The sequence below is a fragment of the Nothobranchius furzeri genome, chromosome 19 (genome assembly GCF_043380555.1).
Source record: "Nothobranchius furzeri strain GRZ-AD chromosome 19, NfurGRZ-RIMD1, whole genome shotgun sequence".
NCBI classification, from domain to species: Eukaryota; Metazoa; Chordata; class Actinopteri; order Cyprinodontiformes; family Nothobranchiidae; genus Nothobranchius; species Nothobranchius furzeri.
In genome coordinates, this window is record NC_091759.1 from 4,225,435 (window position 1) to 4,253,020 (window position 27,586).

A 27,586-nucleotide genomic window follows, 5' to 3' on the forward strand; every position below is an offset into this window, starting at 1 on the left:
GCTGTTGGGTGATTTTTGTGGAGTTGTGGTTTATATATTAGTTTATTTACAGGATGCCAACAGATAAACCCATATAATTTTGATGTGTTATTTTGTGTTCCCTCTTTTCAGGATAACTACGGCCGTCTAGTTGTCAGTTAACATTAGTTCAGTTGTTTTTGTTTTACTACATGTATACTACACCAAAATAAATAAAACAGAATTTTAAAGGGAACTGAAATGATTTACATTTAAACTTTTTACAATGCAATTTTTGTCAAAAAAGAGCTAGATGGACAAAAGTGGTAGAAAATATCAACGTTACCGTAATTAGTGTAATAAAGCCGTTCGATTTAGTTTATCTAAAAGATTTGTTTTCTTTCATACATTTAATTGCAATATTTTAGTCTGTACTAGAACGATTAAAAAGATTAGTTCTCGTTCATCCCAAATACAAATGGTATGAGGTGATTAGTGAGCCAACGTACTCTTTCTGGGCTTTGATTTTATGATTTACGGTAAAGCAACTTTACGGCAGTTTTGCGGCAGGTTGCGTCATTTGGAAGGATCCAGAACGCTTTGCGACTGTTGACATTACTGGCTGTTTTTCGCAGCACCTGTGAACCGTGGATGTTATGAATTAGCTTTCTGTCAGTAAATGAGTGTTTTTGATTTGTTTCGCGGGTTCTTCGGTGTTCCGGGAAGACATTATGGAGGCCGAAGGTGAGTCAAAGTTAGTAACGTAGCAAAATATATATTTCTCTGTGCTGTTAGGTAACGAAGTAGCTCCGTCGTGAGGTAAGACAGCTTTTTCCTTCCAGGAAAACCACAGGGGTCGCTCAGCTAGCATGGCCGTTAAGCTGAGCTCAAACGGACTAATACGATTGCGTCCGTCAGGATTAATTTAAGACAATTCATTTGTTTTATCAGGGACCCATTTTTTGATGCCATGACTCGTGATGACGACGAGGACGAAGAGGACGAGGATGGGGTCTGGGACGATGGGTTGAGGGGGGACCAGCAGGACCCTTTTGGCGGAGCCTGGAGGTTCGGCTTCAGCTTTGGTCCGGACGGGATGAGGTTCCAGGAGCCTCCGGTGTTCGGACACGTGCTCAGAGAAATGGAGGAGATCTTCTCCCAGCTGGGCCACTGGGAAGAGGACACGTCTGGGCATATGGGTAAGAAAGTTAGCGCGTGACCCACCCCCACTCCCATTGATAATTTTTATATTGAGTTGCACAAAAAGTACTATTTTTAATCAAGTTTTCTTTCTTTTTCTTTTATTTTTAGTTGTTCCCAGAATCCTGCCTCCATCACCACCTCAGGACAGATCACAGAGAGGTGGGGGAAGTGGGAATCCTGTGAGAGACTTTATGCTGAAATCACCTGGCAGTGACTCACAAGGGCCAACCCGAGAGGGCCCCAGTGGCAATCAGCCCTCCTATGAGCCTCCAGAATTCCCTCGCTCACCTTTCCATGGCTTTAGACCTTTCTCCAAAGTACACGAAACTGATTAATCCTCTTGTTTTTTCTGCTTGAACCTTGTTCTGATCCAATTCGCGTGTGTGTGTCTCTTAACAGTTTAATGATATTTGGAGACAGGGACTTCCGAAAACTCCAGAAGATGACATCAAAGAAGACAGAGGCGAGTTACAGTTTTAAGTTGTTACATTATTTATGGATTTAAGTTTCCTTGTTGATTTTCTTTTGAATCCCATCCAGATCTGGACTCTGCTGTGTCATCTGGTGGCCTGGATCAGATTCTGACTCCACCTGCCGGTCAGACGCCGAGCCAGCCCAGAACCCGGTCGTTCTTCCAGTCGGTCACCGTCACCAAGGTGGTGAAACCTGATGGGGTGTGTGTGCTTCGGCGGTCTTTACCTGCAACATTGAAGTGTTTTTATAGATAAATGATAAATTAAGAGTAAAATTCTCTTACAATAAATATCAAATAATGAACAAGAGTGCAAATCCACAATATTTTTAAGGTTAAAGTTGAATTAATTAAACTCACTAAATGTTTTTATTAGACCGTAGAGGAGAGGCGGACAATCCGAGACGGACACGGCCAGGAGAAGACCACAGTGACTCGCTCAGGAGGTCCTGACCCTCAGATTGGACTCGTTCCTCCAGGTCAGTTTATTTCTAGTCTGGGATTTAAATCTAAACATTGTCTCCCTGTTCCTAATCCCTGTGTTTGTGTTTGTCCCAGGTGGCCCACAGCCCTTCTCAGACTTACGGGATGACAACTCGTTATTCTCCAAGTTCTTTGGTGGATTTAAATAAAATGTTCCCCGGACTCGTTTAATGTGATGGATAAAATGCTGAAATGGAAACTTTACTAATCAGTTTGGTTGAATATTTTATTTTTGTACCGTCTCACAGAAAAGCTAATATGGATGTAGTTATGAGAGGGATCCAATAAAGATTTAATATATTTACACAGCTGCCTTGTTCTTGCAGTTCCTCTGGCACGTGGTGTGTCTTTTTTTCTTTTTTCACACTCCATCCCAAAAGCATCCACTCTGATCTGGGAGTCTGAATTCCCTGCAGGGATAAATCCATGTATTATATAAAGATCTGGAGTGAATGAAACTATTTTAATTTAGATTTAAGAACTTTTATGTCCATTTCCAGTCAGAGAAGAAGAAATCCATGTTAACACCCCCCAATCAGAGTTAATTCCACTCAGCTGATCATTTGTGGCTCAGGATGTCCCGCAGAGTAAAAGTCCTCAGCCTTGCAATAAACCGTGACGTTGCCAGAGACTCCAGGCCTGAAAGATCAAACTCTGCTCTGAGACGGATAAGCTGCGGAGCGGAACGGAGCAGGTCAGAACCCACCTGAGAGAACCCACCTGAGACCAAACGCTGCAGAGGGGAAAACCAGGATGGAGAGGCTGCTGAGGAAGTGTCGGATCAAAAACATGCTGGTCAGGGAGTGCATGGCGGAGTGTCTCGGGGTCTACGTCCTGATTGTAAGTTCTGGTTCTAACAAAGTTCACCAGGATTCATTAAAAACCGTGTGCTTTTGTTTTGGGTCAGTTAATAAAAGTTGTAGCTAACTGCAGAACTTTGGCCTGATTTTAAAAGACCCTAATGATCACCTGCTAGAGCAACAACCATTTAACAGCACAGACCATAAAGCGGGTTAATCAGAAATGAAGTTCATAAAAAAGAAGAGTCATAACATCCTGTAGTTTCGTAATCTCAACATTAGTGAAATGTTTATTTATTTATTTTTTTTTATGTGTCTGCAGCTGTTTGGATGTGGCTCTGCAGCCCAGGTGATCACGTCTCAGGAGAGGAATGGACAGTATCTTTCCATCAACCTGGGATTTGCTTTGGGGGTGACGTTTGGGGTCTTTGTGTCCCGCGGAGTCTCAGGTGAGATTCCAGCTCGAGTCTCCTCAAAGCGCTATACTCAGCTACACCAGTAGGTGGCAGTGTGGCACTAACACGATATCGAAATTGAATGAGAAAGCCTGTTTTAAATATTATATTCATATAACATTTGAACAAATAAACACATTTTATTGCAACAGCTACAAATATGAAGATTATATATAAATATATAAATCAACAGTGAGTGTGTGGGAGAGAGCAAAGGCGATCCAGCGCTCTGTCAGTGGCAGATTTAGCAAGTTGGGGGCCCAAGGCGAACACAGACATGGGGCCCCCTTACACTAAATTTTCAACAATCTTATCTTTAACTGGATTTACGAAACTCTACCCTCTTCTGACATGAGTTATTTTCACTTTTAGTCCTATTTTTTCCTGTCTTTCTCTCCCATTTAGTGCTTTCAATATTTGCTCTATCTTCTTCCTGTCAGTGCTCCTGTGATTTTGCTTTTCTTTTTTTTTTTTCTATTTTCCATTTTGGTCTGTGTTTTCCTCCTTTTAAACATTTTCCATTGTCTTCGTTTTGCTGTTTACGTAGAAAAACGACGTCACTTTCGGAAGTGAAGATAAAATCTTTTTTAAAGCAAGCTGCTTCTGTCTCTTATTGGAGCCACTAGCATAACTCCATTTCATGCTTAATGTTTTGACTACCGCTTCAAGTTTGTTACAAATGCTGCCACCTCTCTTCTTCTTATTTGTGGTCTTATGACACTTGGCAAACAACAATTTGGTGCATTATTGCCACCAACTGGATTGGAGTGGAATAACTACCAATCACTTCCTGTTTGTGCATCGGCTTCTTAAAGGAATAGTCCATTGTGCGCACTTAGACACTGATGGCTGAGGGTGTAAGTGGGGTGGTGCGGTGGCATCAGCTGGCATATGCCGGATGATGCCCGCACTGCCCACTCACCACAGCCATGGAATACACCTCATGATCACACAACACTATATTGGAGCAGGTGGAGGGAGACTAGGGGTCTTAGCCACCTCTGTTGTTGCTAGGCTTCCTGGGGCTGGAGGCTAGGAGGGAGATCTGGCCGTCTGGTTGGGGTCTGGGGTGGTGGGTTGCTGTGCTCAGCGTTGGGCGGGGGAGCCTGCTCATCAGCACCCCAGCAGAAAGGGTCAAACTCTGGTTACCGGTGATGGTTGTACCCCATGTGCAGCAGTACCGGGACCAGAGTTAATAGGGTGTGTATGGGGAGCATGAGTGAGTGTCCGGCGTGCATTTTTGTAAGTCTTGGGTTGTATGTGCATGTGTGAGCATGAGGGAGGGAGTGTGTGACTGTGTCTGTGTATGACTGTATATGTCAGGTGGGGCCTTTGGGTCCTCCCCTCTCCTGGAACTTCTCTTGATGATATAGATCTTTGTCCCCCCTCCCCCTGCCACACCTGGTGTGGGGGCTTGTGCCATGGTCTGCCTGAGTGTTCGTGGCAACCGGGTCTGGGGGTTTAAGATTTTGGCATCTGCCTGATAGATCCCGGTGGCTGCCTGGTGGGGTCTGGGTCGCTTGGCTCTGCTGGGTCCCCGGCGGGGGTGGTCACCCCTGGGTCCCGGGTCGCTGGGTCCCGGGCTCGGCCGGCTAGGGGGTGGGAGGCTGCGGGCGGGCCTGTGGGCTTGCCGCTGATATCTCCAGGGACTCTGCCGGCTGCTGGTTGTGGCCCCCCGGGGCGATCCTCTGTGCCTCTCGAGGGGGGCGGGGGCCTTTCTGGTTGCAGTCTCCTTGGGGTTCCTGCATTCTGGGGCAACGCCTGGATCTCTGGGACTTGGAGCTCCCCCCCGTCTCCTGCGCATCTTTGGGGGGCGGATCTGTGGTCCCTCACACTCTCTGTTGGACGCTCCTATAGAGAAACCTTAAATAAACAAGCGCGTGTACACACACAGGTGCTCACATGGTGCTCTCAAAAGTATGGGCTTGGGCACGTTAAACACAGGTCTTAAGACTATGGGGGGCATATGCATTGTGATTTATTATCGTGATTCTTCAGTTAAGCAATGTTGATTATTTATATATATATATATATATAGTTTTTTTGTTTTTTTTTTCATCAAGTTGACGCAGTGATAGGTAGATCTTGTTGTATTGTTGTTGTGTCCCTTTTTTGTGTCCTTTTGTTTTTTTTTTTTGTCTTTTTCTGCAGGTTTAGAAGCAGACTCTTGTTCATTGTTTATTTTTGTGGAAACCCCCCCCCCCCCCTCTCTCTCTCTCCACCTTTTCTCTTCCTTTCTCTTTCACCTCTGTCTCCGTGTCTGGTCAGAATTACAAAGCATTCAACAACAATAACAATAAAGTTTTAAGTATCAGGCGTGACATTAAAAGCAGACGCTTTGATGCTCCACCTGAGAATAAATCTGTAAGGCTTGTCACCAGCATTCAGACATCAATTCTGCTTGCTTCACAGCCAGACAGGACACGGTAAAAAAAAAAAAAAAAAAAAAAAAGGAATAGTCCATTGTGGCATTAACAGAGGGGTGCCAGCAGTCAGGGCTAGGGAGCCCCCCAACATAAGGGGGCCCCAGGCGGCCACTGACCTATGCCTAATGGTAAAACCGCCACTGCGCTCTGTAGCATCCTAGCTAGCCAAGTCCTGTAGCAGGAGGGCCTCAGCGGTGTTAAATTCAGTGATGCTAATTGGCCAAACACTCTCCAGCTCTTCCTAGCAACCAAATGTGATTGGCTGATTAGTGTCAGCGCTTTTTCAAGTGCTCCGGTGAGTCTGTTGAAGAAAATTCACAAGAGACAGCCGGTGAAAATTATGTGTGAATAATTCTGATTGCGTGTGTCAGCAAAACTGACACATTTATATTAAATGTAGATTTTTGTTTTTACTTTTTATGCTTATGTTTATGTATTTAGCAGACGCTTTTGTCCAAAGCGACTTACAAGTGTACTCTTTAGGCCCGAGCAGCGAAGCGCTGCAAAGGCCTATTGTATCTGCTCTGTTTATTTTTCTTCCGCCAAGTAAATTGGCTTTTTGGAGGCCTCAACATACCCGAAAACTCAGGAATTTTTGCACACATGTCAGGCGTGGTGTAAAGTTTTGTATTTTAAAGGTCCCAAAAAATCACAATTAAACTAGCTCCATAGCGCCCCCTACAATGTGAAAAATACCCCTTCCATAATACTTTGTTTGTCGTACAGTTATGAATTTTGTACACTTGTAGTACTCAACAGTCTGCACAGAAAAGCCTCTTGCAACCATGGTCAACATCAATCAGGAAGTCGGCCATTTTGGTTTGAAGTGGTGATTTTGACCCCGTTTTGGCCGTTACTAGGGTCCGCTTTTGACTGATTTACTCGATCATTTTTCACACGATCATCTCGAAAGTTGTGGGAAATTGCTCAGAAGGGATGGGCGATCAAATAGAAAAATAAAACTGACTTTTCATATATACTGAGGGGGCGTGGCCAGGCCTCGAAGTTCGACTACTTGCCAAAAAATATAAAAGGCTAAAACTTCATACTCCAATAGAGAAGAGCTACAAAACTTTCTGTGGTCATTCGACATCCAGCCACAAACTAAACTGAATGGTTGGATGATGACATCACACAAGCCTCGCCCCCTCAGGACCAAAAAGGTCAAGTTTTACTGTGATTGGTCCCAAATCGCCCCATTTCACTTAATCACCACAAATTTGTAGCTGGTAACTCAAAACAATTGGGGGTTGCTTGGCGTCACTTTATGGGAGTTTTCAAAAGAGGGCGGGGCGGTGGCAGCGCAGCGAAATCAGGCGTACCGCTGTGGTCAGGGCGTGGCTAAGCCTCAAACTTTGACCTGTCTCCATGCCACTCTTTTTCACAGCTCCCTATAGGACTCCTTCCACCCAATCACCAGCAATCTCTGGCAAATAGCAATAGACAAGTTGAGGTCACATGGTCTCCAGTACTGGCAGGTTTCAAAAAAGGCGGGGCTTTGGGAGCATGGCGAAATTCGCCATCACGCCATGTAAATATGTTTGCCCCTCATTTCCTAAGTTATCATGATATCGCCACGAAATTTCTGGTGAGTGATCCTAGTCTGATCCCCAATAGAAATGAATGGTATAGGTTGGTGGGTGTTGCCTATTTTCTGAAAAAGCGCCCTCCAGGACCATTAAAACTCTCAGCCCCAAGCCATGCTTTGACTGAAGATTACAAAAATTGGTACACTAATGCAGTGTCTCAGGACCTACAAAAAAGTCTCTTGGAGCTAAGCTTAATGTTGCACAGGAAGTCGGCCATTTTGGTCCAAGTATTCTATTTAGTGGTTTTCGCACACATCGTTTGGAGAGTGATGCCCCGTCGCCCTTTTCAACGATCGCCTTATATGTGGCTTGTGTCATCACATGACTGGTTCAAACCCCTTTAGCTCCACCCCCTTTCGGCTCTCTGGCTCTAGATAACACACACAACGTCTGATTTATGCCAAAATAACAGAAAACCACCTTTGTCAACCAAAGCTGACCTCAATGGGATTTTTCTGTAATTGGTCGCAGCGCCCCCTAGATAGCTTTAACCTTCAATAACTTCAAAAAATGTGGTCATAATATCATTAAACTTGGTCTGTGTCATCACACCACCAGTGTGGTAAAGATAGAGTATGCCCTAGTGGTGAGATGTGTAATTTATTGGTGGGCTCAGAGGAGATGCTGAGTCAGGGTGAAGTGTGAACGAGGACACCGTTCGCAGTTTCTGGTGTCGGGGTTGTCGACGTTTATGTTCTGCGGACGTGACCAGGTGCACCGGGCTGCCGGTGCCGGTACAGGATCTGCTCGGGGTCCTTTGACTGCCGATGACATCACATTACTGCAAATCTACTCGGCTTTCACACATACGTTTTGGAAAGACACCAGCAGCATTGTTAATAAATTTTTGTTTGTTAACACCTAAATGTTTTCTTTATAATTGTAATTTGTTAATAAAACACCATATTATCTAAACTAAAGAATGTGAAACTACATAAAACCAACATCGGACTGACGAATAAAACAGTTCTGATGTGAAGCCATATCTGTTTGTATTAATGTGGAGTTCGTCTGTATATTTCCTAATTAGCTGTTATCTAAATACATTCTTTGACTCAAAATATTGCTTGGTGTCTTTCAATAAAGTTCTTACATTTTATTTTGCCCCATTTCATCAACATCAAGAGCTTTTGAGGGTCACCGTTTATCATTTGCTTATATTTTACATTTCCGTTAGAAATTCAAACATATTTTCTCCAAAAAGTGTTGATTTATGGACTACAGGACTACAACCGCTAAGACTACGGCCGCAAATTTGTTCTGACCAATCAAAATCATAACGTGATAACGTAACGTCCTTAAGCTTCATGTTCAGCCAATCAACTACTTTGACGTCATCGGCAGTTAAAGGACCCCGAGCCGATCCTGCACCCGAGCAGATCCTGCACCGACACCGGCCAAGCCGGAGCGGCGCTGAGCTGCGAGGGCCGAACGACGTTGCTTGCAGCTTTAATTACATTTATTCTCCCTTCATGTATGTCAGGGAGAGCGGCGCCCACCACTGGATTTTATTATGACCATTTATTTAAAATTAATTTCAAAACTGCAAAAATGGACCTAGAATAGATATAATAGTAAAAATCCTATGATAAAATTGCCTTTCCACAGCCTGCATAAGATACAAAATTCCAGCATTTAAAAATGTGAAAAGGGCCAGCAAAAAACAAACAAAAAAAACAAACAAAAAAAAAACACAGGAGAACTTGTTTGCAGGAGTTCCTGCCGGTAGACATCTTTGACACATTTGGTATTATGGTTCATTTAATTAATTCATACATTTATTTTGAAGGTGCTCATCTGAACCCAGCAGTCACGTTGAGCTTGTGCTCTCTGGGTAGATGTCGATGGATAAAACTACCATTCTACGCCTTTTTCCAGGTTCTGGGAGCCTTTCTAGCTGCAGCTACAGTTGCTCTGCAGTATTACGGTGAGTTTAAACCACTTTAAAAGCAAAGTTTTCCTGTCAAAGCAGAAAGAAACGTCTTTTAATGCATGTACTTTAAATATTTATTTCATAACAATGAAATATTTGAAGATGTTGGTGTTCTCATTCATCATCCAGAACATGACATTATATATAAAGGCAACTGACTGATGTTTCTTCCAAGTCCTGATTATAGGTTGGGATTTCAGAGGTGCACACACACTAATTAAGGCTGTTTGCAGATGCTATCCAGATGTACAGTGGTGGTCAGCTGACGGTGACGGGTCCCACCTCCACAGCAGGTATTTTCTCCACCTACCCAGCTGACTATCTCAGCGTATGGGGAGGAGTCATTGACCAGGTCAGTTAAAGTCTCCCTTTTTCTTAATTCATTGTGTTTTTCTTTAAAGGAGACATATTATGAACCCATTTGTGCTCAACCTCGAGCAGGCCAGAGGAAACGTGGTGTCCCCCAATGACGCTTATGTACTTTAGACGCAATTTTTATGGTTATATGTTACGAAGCCGCCAATATTTTCAATAACTGGATATCATTTATCGATGGATATTTCCAAAGATTAACAGTAAAAACTACACATTGTCTCTTTAAATACTCTAAATATGAAAAAAATGGTCCATCTGTTTTCTGTTAGGTAATATGTGCTTAAAATGAGCAGTTTCAAAAAGTCCCCGTTTGTGATGTCACAAACATGGAAAATTTCATGAAACCCACTCTTGCCTCACGTGGCTGGGGGAGCAGCAGCTCTTCTCCAAGCCCCTCTCGGATATCAGAGCTTCTCTGCTAATAGAGGCAAATCTGGCATTAGTGGGCGTGGCCAGCTCCAGCCTTTTGTTCTTAAAGTGACAGAGTCCTAAAAGGGCTAATTTTGGAAGGCACTGAAACTGTAAAGAATAAAACTGCTGAAACTGCTTTATGTGGGCGGGATTATGTGTAAAGAACTTACTACATGGGGTTTGTATCAACCATAGAACTTATAGAGCTTAAAAAGTCATAGCGCATCTCCTTTAGATCATGATTACACTAGATTCTCATGTTCATTGTAACATCATCCTTCATTTTTCTGGTCATTTTCATTAACCGTGCTAATCAGGTGATCGGCACGGCCGCCCTGCTGCTGTGCATCCTTGCTCTGGGGGACCAGAGTAACACGTTCATCCCTGATCACTTCCAACCCCTCCTGGCTGGAGCGTCGGTGCTGGTTATCGGTGTCTCTATGGGTTCTAACAGCGGCTACGCCCTGAACCCGGCCAGGGATTTTGGACCTCGAGTCTTCACTTACATTGCGGGATGGGGAGAAGATGTCTTCAGGTTGGCATTTTTATTTTGGACCCCTTTGTTTCCGTAATATTTTTGTTGCGATTTGTAATTTTGAATGCAAACAGGGCCGGAGGTGGCTGGTGGTGGGTGCCAATCGTTGCTCCCTGCATCGGAGCGCTGCTAGGAACGCTGGTTTATGAGCTGCTGGTTGAAGTCCATCACCCTTCACAAATGTCTGATGACCAGAATTTGTGTCTAGAAGATTCAGCAGGGAAAATCACTCTAGAGGTGGAGGAACCAGAGAGTGGAAAACCTGCTTTAAATGGCTAAATTAGGTGAAAACTGTCAAGTGTTGCACTTTAAATGTAAAATGATCAAGATAAAATTAAATATTAGGATAAATCAAGACTAGAAAAATCAATGTTGGTTCCTAGGAAATGTTATCGCTCCAGTTATTTAAAAGTGGTTGTAAAGTTTTCATATAAGTGGGTAAAGATCCGATTAGGTTAGTTAAACATAAACAGCGAAGCCGCGGCATCTTTTACACATTTATTTCCAAACAGCACAGAGGTTTATGGCATTTCAGCAAGCAGACCACAACCATGGAGAAGATGACGTGAAACTTCCACTACTGAGCTCTATAAATATGATATGACATATAAAAAAGATACAAACGAGAAATCAAAGCCGCCCCCCCACCGTGAGGCGCTGGAGGCTGGGACATACAAAAGAAACGCGAGTAGTTAAAAAAACAACCGTCTCCGATAAACGTTTTTGTTTTCATACACATTAATGACACAACCCCCCATTGTTCTTTTTTTTTTTTTTTGTAATTATAACATGTCGCTAATTCTTTGGGGGGGGGGGGGGGGCAGCTTTTCTTTTTTAAAACCAGTTATTTTTAGGGCGGAAAAAAGGGTTGAGCAATACAAATACTACACATATTCACATTGTCATAGCAAGTTACTAAAACCAGTACGCTTTCTTAGTGTAATTATATGTATTTACATGTCAAAGGTCATCCACTTGTTCTACCAACAGCCCGATTCTCCGCCTAGCTTAAAGATTAACATCACAATTTATTCACACGACACATACTACAGACTTCCTGTGACCTTCTCGTTTCGGCATCAAGACAAAAATACCAACAGCAGTGACGTGTTTTTATATAAATAAATATTGCAACATAAAAATCAGTGTCAGTTTCTCCCAAAAAGCTTCAGCTCTCTCCGATTGAGCAGATTGTCGCTCTCTAGAAGCGACGGGGCAGCACGAATGCGACATGAAGTAGGGAGTGACAGCTGGCTGGAGTGCAGTGGGAGGTGTGTGTGTGTGTGTGTGTGTGTGTGTGGCTACAGTCAGTGCAGGAGTGGATGATATATATAAATGCTTCTTGTTTCTGAGCAAACATGCAGTTACAATCGCACCACAGAGGCGCCATTTTGAGTTAAGAAAAAAAACCTGTGGTTCTTCAACATTCATGTTCTACTCATCAGTCCCAGGTGGCCCGTCCTGCGCCCCTCCCCTACTGGGGCTTGTCTGTTTTATGTGCGGTGAGGAAGGCCATACCGTGGGTCCTGAAGTGCGTGTTGAGGTCAGAGGCCTTGTCGAAGTGCCGGCCGCACACCCTGCAGCTCAGGTTTCCATCTCCGTCCTCGGTCTGAGACTGGGGGGAGGCGCTAGGGGAGGCGCCAGGAGAGCCGGGAGCGCGTGGGGCGCCGCGCTCACCGTCACCCTGCGTGTCCCGCACTCGGTGAGTGATGAAGCGATGCCTGCTGAGAGAGCCAGCCGAGGCAAAGCAGACGCCACACTGCAGGCACTGGAAGGACGCGATGTCACCCCGGTGCTGCGGGATGTGGCGCTGAAACTCCGCCTCGTCCTCTGTGGAGAAGCCGCAGGGGACGCACCGAAATATATTGTCTTCCTCTTCTAGCTCACCGGGTGTCGATGACGTGGATGCAATGGACGCCCTGGTTCTCTTTGCGGGACCGCTGCCTTCTTCTGTGGTGTTTTCCTCCTCCTCTGCTCCTCTACCTACAGGAGGACCCACCTCTCCATCCTGTTCCGAGGAGCTGCCCGGTCCTTCTCCTGTAGCGGCTCGCTTCCTGGTCAGGGGCGGTCCCTGAGGGGTAAACAAAGTGAGACTTAACAGCTGAGTTTCAGTTCTAGTAGTCTTTGTTATCTAGAGGTGCATTAAGTAAGAATGGCACCTTGTGGTCAGATCTGGGTACTGCAGCCCATGTATAAAAACAAGAGTCTTCTCTGTAACCAGGAAGTAAGGAGGTGTGAAAATTTAACCTCACGGTTATTGAGACCAAAAATATCACGGTTTTTGGTATAATCGCGGTATTTTTTTAAACGTGCTACATTTTCACACAATTAAATAAACCCTGTACGTCAGGAAATATTGTCCTCAGTTTGTGTCTAAATTTTGCCTAAAATGTGTTATTTTGTAATTATGTTGTTTATTTGTTTACATTTTTCCCCTTTAGTCTTTAAAATACCAATATTTGCCCATAACTTCTTATTTTTTGTCTGTTTGATGTTATCATTTTAAAAATATTAGATCAGATGATACTCAGTACTCAAGTAGCCTTCTAATCAGATACTTTTTTACCCTTACTTGAGTAATAAACCCTATATCAGGAAAATATTGTCCTCGGTTTGTGTCCTTCCAGTGAGCATGGCAGATGTGGGAAAATGTCATCAGGCAGTAATCATTGTTAAATTCATAATTATTCTCGGAGAGAGACCAACTCTTATCTGCCCCTGGGAGCCCCGTAATGCATAGCGTCATTTCACCATGGAGGTGTCCGTGACACGGTTTATATGCAGGTAGCGGCGCTGCGGCTGCTTTATATAGCGACTCGTTGCATTCTCCCTCAACCCAAATCCTCGGATCACGCATTTTAGCTAAAACGCTAATAATAGCTTGCCTTGCGTTGACTGTAGAGTTGTGGGTGATGGTCACGCAGATGTGTCATGAGATTTGAAGCGTTGCTGCCTTTCACAGACACTTTATCTGCACGTGCTGCAAACAGGATAGCCGTCTTCTATCAACTGTCCCTCGGCATTCTTCAAATATCCAAAAGATGCCCGTACTTCCCACTTTGTCTTCTTTGAGGGATAATAAATGTCCTCCTGAGCGCTGCCGTCTCCTCCTTTGGCCATTATTTCAGCTTTAGCTTCAAGAAAGTTTGGGTTGTAAACAACAAAGTGCGCATGTGCTGCCGGTAATGGCCTGTATTTGATATAGCGCCTTCTAGAGTCCTGGAACCCCCCAAGGCGCTTTACAACACAATCAGTCATTCACCCATTCACACACACATTCACACACTGGTGGGGATGAGCTACGATGTAGCCACAGCTGCCCTGGGGTGCACTGACAGAGGCGAGGCTGCCAAGCACTGGTGCCACCGGTCCCTCCGACCACCACCAGCAGGCAAGGTGGGTTAAGTGTCTTGCCCAAGGACACGACGACAGCGACAGACTGAGCGGGGCTCAAACCTGCAACCTTCCGATTACTGGGCGAGGCAGACGATACGGTGGTTGGTAAGGATCACCTACACCGCAGCCACGGTAATCCACCGAGATAATAATTTTTTTTAAAAACAAGACGGTTATTATTATTGTCAACTTTTTTACCGGGGTTTACCGCTACACCGGTTACCGTGACAACCCTACCGTAAAGGTAGGGTTTACTACTACTTTACTTTACTACTTTACCTCTGAAGCTACTTTCTCCTCCAGCTGAAAACGGTGCATCTGATCTTTTTTACCCCAGAGTACGACTTACAAATCCTTCATTCCTACTAGAGACCCACTGCAAATGTGTTAATTAAAGGGGCGTTCCACTCCTTGAATTCATCCTGTTTAAACCAACACTGAATCCAGACGCTACCCAGAACGATGGAATAGAAACAAGAAAAGGATAAAACGGACTCACTTGTCCTTCTGGGTTTCTGTGATGGAGCCGGATATGTTTGTCCAGCAGGAACCGGCTGCCGAACGTACGCTTGCCTTCTGTGCAAAATCTAAAACCAGACATGTTTAAGAATATCTTAAAACTGAGTAAAACAGTAGAAATCAATGGGTTAGCGCCCTCTACTGGCCACAATATGTAAATGAGTGAAAATAAGCTTTAATTGGTCAATGCTCACATTTTTTGCAATGAATTAATATTTGTCTCAGCCTAGAAAATGTCTACGTAATAGCACAATCTCTTGCTTTTCTAGAGGGGCATCTATAGACAATGTAATCTACGTCTAAGTAGCGACTCACTGGCAGTGGAAGACTCTCTTGTTGCCCTCGTGAATCACACGTTCATGACGTCTCAAGCTCGAGGAGGTGCTGAATGTTCCTCCGCAGATACGGCACGGGAACTTTAGAGAAAAAATAAATCAGTTAAAATATTTCAGCGACTCGGTCAAAGGTCATCTCCTACCTTGCTGTGCTCCATCTTCACGTGGCTTTGATAGTCTTCGTTATCCGTGAAGGTGTTCTGACACTGAGGACAAGTCCACTCAGTCGCGACGCTTGCAGCGGCGGGGTTGGCGGCAGCAGCAGGGTGACCCCCAGGGGCCTCGTAGTCCTCGTCCCCTTCGTCGTCCTCCTCATCGTCCTCCTCCTCTTCTTCCTCCTCCTGCTCCCGCCCCCAGTCCTCGCCGTCGGAGGTGTCGGGCTTTCCGGAGGATTTGGACTTGGAGCTGGCGGGACCGGACGTGTTGGTCGGGACTGAAGGGGGGTTTGAGGTGTCAGGTTGGGACTCCTGTTTGGCCGAGGGGCCTCTGTGAGCAGTCTGAGCGGAATAACAGGGACAGGATTCAGGAAAACATAAAATCACCTCTATTTAAGGACATATGAGCTTTCCAAAGGACGTTCTTGGTATAGAACTTAGGACAAGGCCACTGAGGAGGAACCTCGCTGAGGCCGATGTTTGCCTGTTCTGACACCACGTGCGTTGTAGAAAGCAACAAACGGGCAACAACTCCTTAAATCTGTAACGTGAAGACATTCTTGTCCAAAGCGTACCTTAATGTGCTCCATCATGGAGCCCTTCTGAGCATACAGCTTAGTGCAGTCAGGACACTTGAACACGTGCACTTTCTGCTTGGCTAAGTGCGTGTCAAAGTGCATGTACAGCAAGGGCTTCTGGGTGAAAACCGTGTCACACATCACACACTTGTAGATCATCCTGAGAAATTAGAGAACACGTTTGGAAAATGAGCGACGTTTTTAACGACCGGAGCTTTTGCTCAAATGGAGACCATCGTACTTGGCCTGTCCTCCGGTTAGCGTCGGGTGCTGGGTGCTGATGTGACTCTGGGCGCTGGGGGAAGACTTGAAGGCCATGGGACAGCTGGGACACTTGTGGAAGACCTCGCAATGAGCCGTCTGAATGTGGGACTTGATGGAGTTCAAGCCTCCGAACACGACCTGGCAGCTGGAGCACCTTAACGAATCAAAGCACGACGTTTAAATTCACTAGTGAACAGTGTTGGGCAAGTTACTTCAAAATTGTAATGCATTATTTATTACTTGTTACCCTCATTTTAAAGTAATTCATTACATTACAATATTACTGATTTTAAAATGTAAGGCATTACACTACTTTTGCATTACTTTAAGTTACTTTCACCAAAACAACTTCAGTATGAATCTGGTAATCTGACGCTCAGTGAGCTCATGACATATATGTGGAAGGTGATGTGGTGTCTGAGCTAGGGTTGCTGTTAAAAACAGTCAGATATAATAACAGTGCTTTAAAATGATTGTTTATTAAATAAAAGCAACAATCTGTACTCTCAGCACGCTGCCATCTTAGATTAACTGAGCAGGAAGTGAGGTGGTGGGGGCTCCAAGCCTATATTTTCCTTGGTCCCCAAATGCCTTGATACGGCCCTGGATGTGGGACTGACTTCTGGGGTGATCTGATTCTATCACATGTATAAATATTAAATGCTTATAGATTATTGCTTTTCACTGGTAAAAATGGGTATTGGGGATAAATCTACCTACTTTTTTCTTTTCAAGCACTGTTTTGTTTTCTTGATTTTATTTGAATAATTTCCTGCCCTTTCTCTCTCTAACCTTCCTGCATGCTGCATGTTTTCTCCGTCTTCCAGAAAAACTGTAAACTAGATATCCTACTTTCTAACTAATCAGTCAAAGGGATCTACAGAACGCAAAAAAAAATAAAAATAAATAAAAAACAGCTTAATATGCGCTGCGCTCCAGCAGCAATGAGTTGAAATCACCGGCGCACAGATTATGAACTCAGCTGAAAAGTACATGAAGTACCAGAGAATATGGGCTGATATAAACAATCGCAAATGAATGACTTTGTTTTGGTGGAGCGATCTAGTGAATATAACAGCGGCCGCACGCAGGACGAAGCTGGAGTATTTGAGCCATTACCGCTGCGTCCTCTCTGCTCATAGAATGCCCGCAAAGCTGAGTCCATAAATGACGTCATATATGTGGATATTGGATCTTTTTTTAGGCTTCCCGCAATTAGAATTTTTAGGAAACCCACATCTTGATTCTGGGTTTAAAAATGTGTTGTAATTACCGCGTTACTGACAATTGTACCGAGTAAATATTACCATTTTCTTTCCCTGTAATGCCTTACATTACCACATTACAGCAAAAAGCTATGCATTGCAGTAATTAATTACTTTTGTACCGCATTACTCCCAACACTGCTAGTGAATCATAGTTAAAATTAGCAGTGATGTGAGTATTGTTGCATCTCACCTGTAGCCGATGCGCCTGGCGAAGTGCAGACACGCCTCCTCCAGGTGCGTCTGGAAGCTGGCCTGTCGTGCGGTTCCGCCACACTCGGGACACACGTGTGGCGATTTGTGTTTGTGGATCCTCTGGTGGGCGGACACGGCACACGGGTTAGGGAGCATCATGGGAGGAGAGCACTGAGTACACGTCTGCAGGGAAGAAGGAGAAATTTGAGCAAATCATCTATTTCTAACACTGATTACTTGTCACCTCTGCAAGATTTACCGAGTTAGGAGCCCCTCGGACCTGCTGGAAGTGAGTTACCAGCTCAGTCTTGCCAGAGAACTGTGTTTGGCACTCGGGACATTTGAAGTTGTTGTACTGCAGCCCCTCTGCCTTCTTGCAGGGCAGGGGCATCAGTGCCTGGGGGCCCTGGGGAGCGCGGCGAACAGGTCGAGGCTGGGCTGCCGTGGGACACGATGAGTCCTTCATGGGGCTGGAGTTGGCGTTGGTGGCGGGACCTCCTGATGTGGTAGATGGAGAGGAGACTGGAGGAGAGGATGAAGAGGTGAGCAGACCTGATTATACAAAAGGTGGAGGAGAGAGAAGACAAAAGGTCCCCGACGACAAAAAATTAAATCGGCAACGACTGAAAGGTTTGGATTTGCTGGGAGGAGCATCAGAATCACCTACCGCCGATGGGCGTGATGTCTTGTTGCCCAATCATCTGCTCCACCGTGACAGGCCTCATGACCAGGTGTGAGCATTGCATCACCAGCCCGCGCTCCTTGTGCTCCCTCGCGTGCAGCAGCAAGCTGCACTTGTTGAAGAAGGCCAGCCTCTTGGCACAGTGGTTGCAGGTCACCTCGATGCGCAGCGACCTGCGGTCGTAGTGTCGTGCCAAGCTGCGCTCCAAGGCGAAGGCGTCTCCACATTCCAGGCAGCGGTACCCGGTAGCGGGGAGGGGGAGACCCCACTCGGGCGGCGGGGGAGCAGAGAGGTCCGGTTTGTAGCTTGGCAAAAGATTTTTGCTGTTAAGGATCTTGTTGAACGCCTCCACCAGGCTCGACTGACTCCGGGAGATGACGGCTCCTGTGCTGTTGACAATGGAGGCGGGTTTGTTTGGCTGAAGGCTCCCACTGCCTCCGTTTGCCGTTTTGTTAGTTGCTGCGCGAACGTTTACCCCACCGGTAGCGACGGAGAACTTTGGAGAGGATGCCACCGCGGGCGTTGCAGGCAGAGCAGTGGACTTGGTGATGCTGACAGCAGCTGCAGAAACCTTCGTCTTCTCTGAAGAAGCCATTTTGTTTTGGACTTTTGTGGCAGCGGCGAGCATGACGCTGCTCGCTGCAAGTGTGGAAACGGGCAGAGCATTCAGAGCACTTGCTTTCTGGGAGGATAAGGCCACATGACCAGCAGAAGCCTCTGATTTTTGGGTTTTGTTTGCTTGCGTCTTCTGATCCCCAGTTTGAGCTTTTGGGTCCAGGCCTTTCCCTGCAGCGCCGCCTTTTGGGGCAACTCTTGTTACAGTTCTGGTGATTCCACCAGTGGAGGTTTTAATTGTTTTTATTCGCACTTTAAGCGGTCTGGATGGAGCTCCGGGGGGAACAGGCGCAGTGCTGCCCGTTTGTCCTTCATCCATGGATTTGGGTTTAGATTTCGCATCACCCACCTCTAAGTGTTCCCCACCAGTGTCCATGTTTTCTCCCTTATCTGATTTACCGTCAACAGTCCTGTCGATGCCGTTCCCCACTTCCATCTCTTCCTCCTCCTCTTTAGGCTCCCGTAGTTCAGAAGGAGGTGGAGTGGAGGCGACAGCAGGACTGGAGCACATTTTAGCTGTGGCGTGAGCGGGTGGATTTGGGGTCTCTGGTTCAGGGCTCTCAGGTGAATCTCTTTCCTCTATGACGTGCTCCGGATGTCTCTCCTCAATCTGTGCATTCTCCGTGGTGCCAAACTGTGGGGTTGATGAGATCAGAGATGACCCAGAAGGGGTGTCTCCAGGTGTGGGTTGAGATGCAGCAGAGGAGGAAGGCTGCACAGAAACCGAATCAGACTTGTAGCGTTGGCTCGGAGAGTCCAGGTTCTCCTGGATCAATAGTGGACTTACCCGATCAGGGTCGGAATCGTCCTCCTCCACCTGCTGGTGCTGAAATCCAGCTGCACCACTTTTGGGAGCTCCGTTAAAAGGCTGAGACAAATGCAGCGGGTGCGACGAGGGAGCAGACGGTGAAGCTGAAAGCAGAGGCTTTGTAGGTGGAAAGAATGGCAAGGACAATCCTGCAGGTCCTGCAGCAGCCAAAGAAGGCGACCCGTCTGATAGGGAGGAAGACGTAGGTAATGATGCTTTGACCCCATCTGCTCTTTCTTGGCCTGTATCTTGCTGCTGTTGGTGCTGCTGCTGCAAAAGTTGCATCTTTCTGGCCCGACCCACTGGATCTCCAGAACCCTGGGCCACAAGTGGTTTAAGTCTGTTGAAAATATTAGCACTCTGCTTGTGAGACTTGGCTGTACTGGCACCAGCTGCTTCTGTGGACACTTTAGGGCTGCTCATGGACCACGGTGCACCGTTAGACTGAGCCTGGCTGAGGGGGAGTGGCGTGGAAACCACAGATGCTCCAAAACCGTTGTGATTGAGAGCTTCAGATTCTGCCATCCCGGGAGCACACGCACCGATTCGGGGACCTACATCTGCACCTGTGATCACATCGATAGGGTGCTGGTCTGTCTCTCCCTCTCCTCCATCCACAGCCTCGTGACGGACTTTGTTCTTCACAATCACACTCACGATGGAGGTGTCCACCTGAGGATCTGAAGGGCTTGGCGGTCTCAGCGAAGACCCAACACCCACAACGTTTTCTGGCTTTCCCAGAGGCACACCTGCAGCTCCGTGGGGCCCCTCAGCCTCATCGGGGGCAGACTGGATGGCCTCTTTTGCATCTATGTCAGGAATATCAAAAGCTGCCAGCAGGTCATCAAAATCTGGGGTCTTCATGTCCCCCATACCGGGATCCGCTCCTGTTAAAATCACAAATCCACACAACCTGTGATCCTGACAGTGAACTTGACTCACGTCTGGCTGCAAACGGCCACATGCAAAGATCAGGGAATGTAAATGTGAACCTAATCTCTTACAGAAAGCATCATTCATGCACATTTATCAAACACAAAGTAGATTAAAAGGCAGGATCTGGGATTTTGGACTAGCTTATACTTAGCTAGGCTGCTAGCGGCGGCGGCTGCAGCCAAACCCTTATTTAGTGACAGGCTCGGCCTTATGAATGGAAAACACTGCTTCAGTTATGCTTTCAATGCATGATGGTTTTAACAGCAACAATCCTGTGAGCCTAGATGAGGCCAACAGAGCGTTTCGTTTCGGTGAGTCTCGTTATTTTGTGCTAACAGTGCTCCCTTCCGTCTGCTGCCCGTTGAGCTCCAGCCAACACGAAGGGACTGGGGGGGAGAGAGAGAGCGAGGGGTCATTCGGCTAACGAGCTAACGTTCGTCATTAAAAGCAACAAGAGCGCCTCGCTGATGTTTGGTTTCACTGCCGTCGCGACCCGCTGACCGTGGGGTCGACGATGTCGCAGGAAACGATAGCTGGGACGGGTAATTTCCTTCACTGTTTGATGTATTTTTTTTTTGTTTACCTGGAAATGCGATTCCCGACTATCCTTAGCTCGTTTTCAGCTGAAAATGCTGCGCTTCCCATCACGTGACCCCACCGCGTCCAATGAACTTGACGCAGTGATGGGCGAGCGTACGGAGGATGCTGCAGACGACACGTATGTTTGGTTTCTACCAGAAACGTACCTGGAAAAGATTTAAAACATCTTAAAATGAACCCCCTTTTTTAAAATGAATTATTTCACATTTTTTCAGTTCACCGGAAGTCTTTAGGAATAGAAACATAGCCAAAACACAATTCTAATGTTTTTATTGCAAAAACACACAAGGTCATGTTCACCTAAATCAGTTATTCCCCAAATCCTCTGTTGTATCAATTAACTAAGCCATTTCAACACATCCAATGTATTCGTTTATATTTCTGAGAGACGCTCTTTAGTTTGATTCATCACATTTTTATTCTACGTGTGTGCCTTCATGCATCTGGAAGGAGTCATTCCAAATGGCAGAGTGCTGCTGTGCAGTGTGGCACACCAACAATCTCATTCATGCATTATTCTGCAATTGTTCATCTTTAGTTTCCTCTGCTCATTTCTTCTTCTCTTCATCTTTTTTGCTGTCCGGCTTGTTTCCCGTTTGGGAAGCCAGGGAGCCCATGGCGTCTCGGATAGCCTCGTTGTTGGGATCAACACCAGGCAGGTTCTGCAGGACTCTCTGGAGGAACTCTGGGTCTTGCATCACGTCGTAATCATCCTCCTCATCCTCCTTTTTAAATAAGAAAATTAAACTAGTTTAGATTTAGTTTCAATAGTTTTTCTTTTCAAACTTAATCATTAAGATTTTTTTAAACATTTCTATACCATCCAGGCTTCCATAGCAGCTGTTCTACCCTTTCTTACCTATGTTTTGCTCAAGTAGATAATTAAATTGCCTGTTTTTTCAACTATTACCTGATTGTTGAAAATTGTTGAGTTTATCCTAAACTACAAATATGCATCTTTATGATAGTTTATAGTGATTCTAACTTGATCAGTCATTCTGATATCTTAATTTATGAGCTCATGAAGTTAAATCACCACTAAACAACAACTCTGCCCCCTGCTGATCTAAATCCATATCTAGGTAGTTGTGGTGGTTAGTGGTCGTCTCGGGTCACGTGGTGTCTATCGATTGTTATTTACCTGTTGCTTACATGCGTGGGATATTGTATAGTGAGCAGGTGATGGGGAAGCCAACCTTTGCTGACCGCTCAAATGCTTTCTGCATAGATTAATACCTCTACTTAGTTGATCTTTTCATTTTTCTTGTTGTGTGATGCTTGTGAACGCTGATAAATGCATTTTAAAGGAAACATTTTTGACAAACAATAAAATCGTTTGAATCTAAACCTGGAATGGATCGGCTCTGAGGGCACGTCGACACATTCCCTAATAAGCTGCTCGGCGACCCAGTGGCTAGACTCGCCAACAGTAGTGTTTTCTTGCTCAATGAGTTGTCATGATAAAGAATTGTTTTTGTGCTATGGACTAAAATTAGTTTTCTTTCGCTTATGTTTATTCATTTAGCAAACGCTTTTATCCAAAGTGACTTACAGTTTATAACCTATAGGGCATGTTGTGATGTGTGGGGGAAACCGGAGTACCCGGAGGAAACCCACGCATGCATGGGGAGAACACGCAACTCCACGCAGAAAGGCCGCAGCCGAGTTTCGAACCTGCAACCTTCGTGCTGCGAGGCAACAGTGTTAACCACTGCGCCACCATGCAGCCCTTATAAAGTAGCCCTGAAAAAATGAACCCATGAATTAATTCAAAGTTTCTTTTTGACATTTTTATTATTATTCCAAAACCAGAATTTGAATAATATTGTTTTCTTTGCCTTTTTTACAACTAGGAGCTCCAAAATTCAGCTCCAATAGAAAGTTTTACCTTTGTGATTATTTTTAACCTTCAACATTAAAGAGCAAGTCACCCCCAAATCAACCTTTTTGTTCTGATAAACTATATAAATGTGTGTCTAATCGTGCTGCAGACACGTGAAGTCAGTAGTTTTGCACTTTAGTGCATTTTAGTAAAAATCTAAATTTTCTGCCTAAAACTGGCAGTGTTGTGTCGTTGTCAGGTAAAAACTCTGCACTGAAGTTGAATTTAAATCTGCCATCGCTATTGGCTAAGAGGTACCCTAGAATGTTAGCTGGTACCATATGATGTCACAATGTCATTGTGAGCCTGTGTGTGTGTGTATTTGTTAGCGGCTCTGCCCTCTCGGTGTGCTAGGCAACAGCTTTGTTGCATTTTTCAAACATGAAGTGGGAGTGGAGTAAAACTCTGGTAGGGGGTGACTTGCTCTTTAAGCAAAACCTTCAGGTTGGTTGGCCATCAGCAGTCCTGCAAGGTCTTGTTTTCTTTAATTAGAAAAAGGTTTAAAAGGTCTAAAAAATCATTAAAACACCAGAGTTAAAAAACAAAAATAAAAGCATCTAAAAAATTAAAGTTGCAACAACACAACTCACCTTGGCTGATTCTGCGGTGTCCATGGGGGCTCCTGTTTCACCGTACTCTGTTCACAAATAACAATTTATCCAACACACCCAACTTTTTCTCCCATAAATTAGTTTCACAAATAAAACTAACCCTCTCCAGCCAGAGACATCTGCATGGCGTAGGCTATCTGCTCCTCCTCTGTCATGCTGCTGAAATCAGGAAGCGCTGCGGCATCACCCTCAGGCTGAGAAACGGACATCTTCAGTAAGGCCTCCTCTGATTCTGTGAAGGGCACAAAAGAAATCATTACCATTTTTTATTCAATGCAACACATGACAAAAAGATTTTAGTTACCATCAGTACTGGGTGTGGGCACGCCTGCCTCAGCAGCAGCAGCTCTGCGTGCCTCCTCCTCCTGTCTCTGTCGCTGCTCTTCCATAGAAACACGCAGGGCCTAAAAGCAAGGCACAAGATAATTAAAAACACCAGCATCCATATCCGCTTTCATGTGAGAAAGTTCCCAATATCACTCTGGGAAACATTCAAGCGTGGGTGGCGTCGTCTGAGTCTGCAGATAAACCCCACAAGGTCAAAGTGTAATAATTACACACAGAGCTTGAAGGGAAACTTAAAGTCACAAAATGCTTTACAATATTTGAAAAATGAAAGAAAAATATTCATATCTAGTGTTATTAGGTTGCTTTTATAGGTCAAAACATTTTCATTTCCTTTTATGGCGTTTTTAAATCATCTACGGCGCTCTGCGGGGTCTCTCACCAGGGCCAGCTCTGGATCAGCGCTGGGATCCACACCAAACTCAAAGTCGCTGGCGCCGAGACCCACCATGGAGCTTCCTTCCCCAGCCAGGATGGGAGAGGACAGCAAAGCGTCCGCCAGGCTGGGCCCTGGAGGGACAGTGACCAAGTGGGAGCCTGCTCCCTCCTTCCCGTTCAGAGTGTTGATGAAAGCAGTCAGCTTTTCTGTGTTTGCCTCCTGAATCGAAACAGTCATGCGGTTGAAAGCAGAAGAAAGACTCGGATGGTGGAAAACTAAACTAAACCAATAACTCATTACCTCTTCTCCAAAGTTGATGATGTCCACATTCACTTTCTCCTTTTTCAAGCGCTTTGCCATCTTAACAAGCTAAGAACGCAGGTCAGAGTTTACACAGTCCTCACACATTAACAGATCAACGTTTCTATCCAAGAACAAGATATTAAACTCACATCTTTTTCATTATCCTCTACAGGACTTCCAACAAAAGCAATGATCCTCATTTTGTGGTTTTTACCTTGTCGGTGCTTAAGGGCCAGCTACAAGAGAAAAGCAAAAACATGGAGACTTAGGAGGGGCTTCTGCACAAAGCAAAACATTTGATTTACTTAACATAAGAGAATGCAACAATATTAATTTATATGATAAAAGACTCGATTACTGTTTGTATATATGGTTAAATAAATTTACTGTAGCTGTTTCTGTAAACCAAAAGCAGCAAAGAAAAAGGGAAGCTGCTGATATTACACTAAGACCAAGAAGATAAGCGAGAGTGGGAGAAAGTGTATGAGAGAGAAACAGGAACATTTCAGTGCTCTACCATGAATCATCAGCTGATCAAGGAAAAAAAAACTGTACACTGGGTAGTTTCACCCAGGTTAGGGCAGAAACTCATGAAAAGTGAGTCAGATTTGGGTTCCAGTTTAGTTACATTGAACTCTGGGGAGTTTTTCAGGGTTAAATGACATAAAAATTAATAATAATTAGCAAAAGCAAATGTGATTTCTACAGATTATGCATATAGTTCTTATAACAGCTAGCTGCTAACTAAGTAGCATCACTGAAGCAGCTGTTTACAGAATTCTGAGAAAATGCACAAACTTTCAGCTGGAACCAAACCATATTGGTATGTTTGACACATTTTGAGACATGTTTGTACTTGATGAGGTCACGTTGTAACAGATATGAGATCGTAGTACAAATCTACAATTTGATGTCGTAGACTTTTTTTTGTTTTGTTTTGCATCTCCTGTCAGAAACTACATTAAGCAGGATTTTAATGAGTTCCTGGTGCCGGTGATGACTGACACATCAGCTGTGACTCCGTGGTAGAGCTGCAACAATAACACATCCTTCACCCATAATACATTGTGCATTTGAATCACATTGATCAAATATGTAACACACATGAATAATTTCAAAATAAAAGTATCCATTAAATAGTTACCCATGTATCTTAGTAGGAGAAATACAGAGAATATAAAAACATTATAATGCCCAGGTTACCATCTCCACGCTTGAACCTACATGAGCCACTCTGATGCCCGTACAGAAGCACATCTGTCCTATAGGCTGGACAGCGTGGAGTTTGGACAGAATGCGACCACTATCTGGTGTCAGTGTGGTGAGGACTTCACAGTTACTACAACAACAAAAACATCAGGAAAGCATTATTCATCATAAAGGAGTAAATACAGTCGTAGCGTGTTGTTTAACTCTTTAACTCTCCTCAGCACATCGGTCTACTCTCGCCTCTAGTGGCACGGAGTGCTGCAGCAACCCGATCGATAACATTACTGAGCTCAGAAGATCACAATTATTTTATTCATGCTTACTTTGCCATGGTAATGAGTCCCACGTTGTTCTCTGGGTTGCTGCGTGTTTTTGAGTGACAAACGATGTTGACAGCATCTTGTTGAGCCTGTAGCCTCGTGGGTAGGAAATCTCCATTTCTCATGTATTCGCTGTTGTCCACACTGAGGGAAATGTCAGTTTGACTTTCAAACTTTAGTCTGTAAACAAACTAGTTAATGACTTAGAAGACTTAATGACACAGCTTCTCTTCAGCTACGTTTCTGTGGAAAAAAACAAACTCGGCTTGCTACATAGCAAAATTAAAGCGACGATTAGCAGCTGATCAAAACAATGCCAGCATTTGTGTAATCAACTACTGTTTTAAACCGAAAAACTTACACATTTAGGCTCTAACATCAATACATGATATCGGACTTAAAGCGGCAAAATAATTACAATAATTCCGACCTGACTGTAGCTAACAATGACTCAGCTAACAGTCAACGCTCGGTTTTTAGCCTAGCATGCTGGGATATTTCCTAATTTATCGCCTAATTTTAATAAACGATCAAACACTGAACTAATACGTATTTATATAACTTGCTAAAAGGTAAAATACACTTTAAAGCGCAATTTTTCATGTACTTACCAAACCATAGTACTTTCCAGCACCATTTTGGAAACTTCTTGTTGCTCTGACGTAATCTGACAAACCCCTGTGCTATTGGGTGAACGCTGAATAAGATAAAATATGATTGGACGTAAAATGCCACGGTTGAAACGCTTATAAAGTAGTAGTTTTGAAACCCACATAACACTCGGCTGCACAGTCTACTAAATAATTCAAACTCATTGTAGTTTTGAAACCCACATAACACTCGGCTGCACAGTCTACTAAATAATTCAAACTCATTGTTTAAGTTTAATGTAAAATTATTGACGATAAGATTTGGAGCCACCAATTTTTCTTTTCTGTCCAAGGAGATACAAGTTTCAAGAGCAAGTCACCCCCAAATCAACTTTTTTTTCTGCTGACAAATTATATAAATTAGTGTCTATTAATGCTGTAGACACATCTAGTGAACTATTTGGCAATTTAGTGCATCTTAGTTAATTTTGAAATATTCTGCCTGAAACAGTTGGTGTTGTATTGTCTTTAGGTTAAAACTCTGCACCACATTTGAATTTAAATCTGCCATTGCTATTGGCTAAGAGGTACACTATGATAAGTGTTTCCCCCAGAAATTTTTCCAGCCGTGGTGTGGACTGTTTCACTGCCGTGCGTTGTCAGTGAGAGAGGGGGGAGGTGGTCGTGCTCGGAGTGCTTCCCTTCAGGGCACGTATGTGTGTGTGTGTGTGTGTGGGGGATCTCGTAGGCATGGCGCTGGAATTTCAGCCGTGGAGCAGCACTACGCCTGAGTATGTAGGGGAAACTCTTGGGCCATTCCCATCTGTACCTGGTCGGCCCGGCCCGGATAGCATAGCTTGCTTACATATCTTGGTGGCCTGCCTTTTTTCAGGGTGCAACAAGAGTGTTTTTCAGCCCTCTTTCTGAGGTGGTCTGCTTCAGGCTGACCAGGGCCAACA

At 44.7% G+C, this 27,586-nt stretch overlaps 4 protein-coding genes across 7 annotated transcripts; 2 read left to right on the plus strand and 2 right to left on the minus strand.

Annotated features, from left to right (window-relative positions):
• The first annotated feature begins 523 nt into the window (after positions 1-523).
• Positions 524-2,420, plus strand: hax1 (HCLS1 associated protein X-1). The gene is made up of 7 exons (XM_015973680.3): positions 524-702; positions 910-1,157; positions 1,270-1,478; positions 1,561-1,624; positions 1,702-1,835; positions 2,010-2,112; positions 2,192-2,420. Exons 1-7 carry the CDS (start codon positions 638-640, stop codon positions 2,263-2,265), a joined length of 897 nt encoding a protein of 298 aa, XP_015829166.3. The 5' UTR covers positions 524-637; the 3' UTR covers positions 2,266-2,420.
• Positions 2,421-2,731: 311 nt separating this feature from the next.
• aqp10b (aquaporin 10b) lies at positions 2,732-10,995 on the plus strand. Its single transcript, XM_015973681.3, has 6 exons — positions 2,732-2,956; positions 3,239-3,365; positions 9,176-9,313; positions 9,553-9,671; positions 10,423-10,640; positions 10,715-10,995. The coding sequence occupies exons 1-6, from the start codon at positions 2,870-2,872 to the stop codon at positions 10,917-10,919; spliced, it is 894 nt and encodes a 297-aa protein (XP_015829167.3). The 5' UTR covers positions 2,732-2,869; the 3' UTR covers positions 10,920-10,995.
• An 890-nt stretch (positions 10,996-11,885) lies between these two features.
• Positions 11,886-21,060, minus strand: znf687b (zinc finger protein 687b). 4 transcript variants are annotated; one of them, XM_015973673.3, is made up of 10 exons: positions 20,972-21,060; positions 18,015-20,339; positions 17,607-17,899; positions 17,346-17,530; positions 15,865-16,041; positions 15,621-15,783; positions 15,034-15,387; positions 14,871-14,971; positions 14,536-14,623; positions 11,886-12,711 (listed from the first exon to the last, which is right to left on the minus strand). In XM_015973673.3, exons 2-10 carry the CDS (start codon positions 20,323-20,325, stop codon positions 12,115-12,117), a joined length of 4,269 nt encoding a protein of 1,422 aa, XP_015829159.3. In that variant the 5' UTR covers positions 20,326-20,339; positions 20,972-21,060; the 3' UTR covers positions 11,886-12,114. The 4 variants fall into 4 exon arrangements, with proteins under 4 accessions (XP_015829159.3, XP_070403560.1, XP_015829160.3 ...); XM_070547459.1 differs by lacking the exon at positions 20,972-21,060 and having other exon boundaries at positions 18,015-19,356; positions 19,432-20,599; XM_015973674.3 differs by lacking the exon at positions 20,972-21,060 and having other exon boundaries at positions 17,607-17,869; positions 18,015-20,599.
• A 181-nt stretch (positions 21,061-21,241) lies between these two features.
• On the minus strand, positions 21,242-27,018 carry LOC107394648 (26S proteasome non-ATPase regulatory subunit 4). The gene is made up of 10 exons (XM_015973679.3): positions 26,649-27,018; positions 26,041-26,181; positions 25,733-25,847; positions 24,658-24,744; positions 24,506-24,574; positions 24,209-24,424; positions 23,786-23,885; positions 23,582-23,713; positions 23,461-23,507; positions 21,242-21,713 (listed from the first exon to the last, which is right to left on the minus strand). Exons 1-10 carry the CDS (start codon positions 26,810-26,812, stop codon positions 21,537-21,539), a joined length of 1,248 nt encoding a protein of 415 aa, XP_015829165.2. The 5' UTR covers positions 26,813-27,018; the 3' UTR covers positions 21,242-21,536.
• Positions 27,019-27,586: the final 568 nt, after the last annotated feature.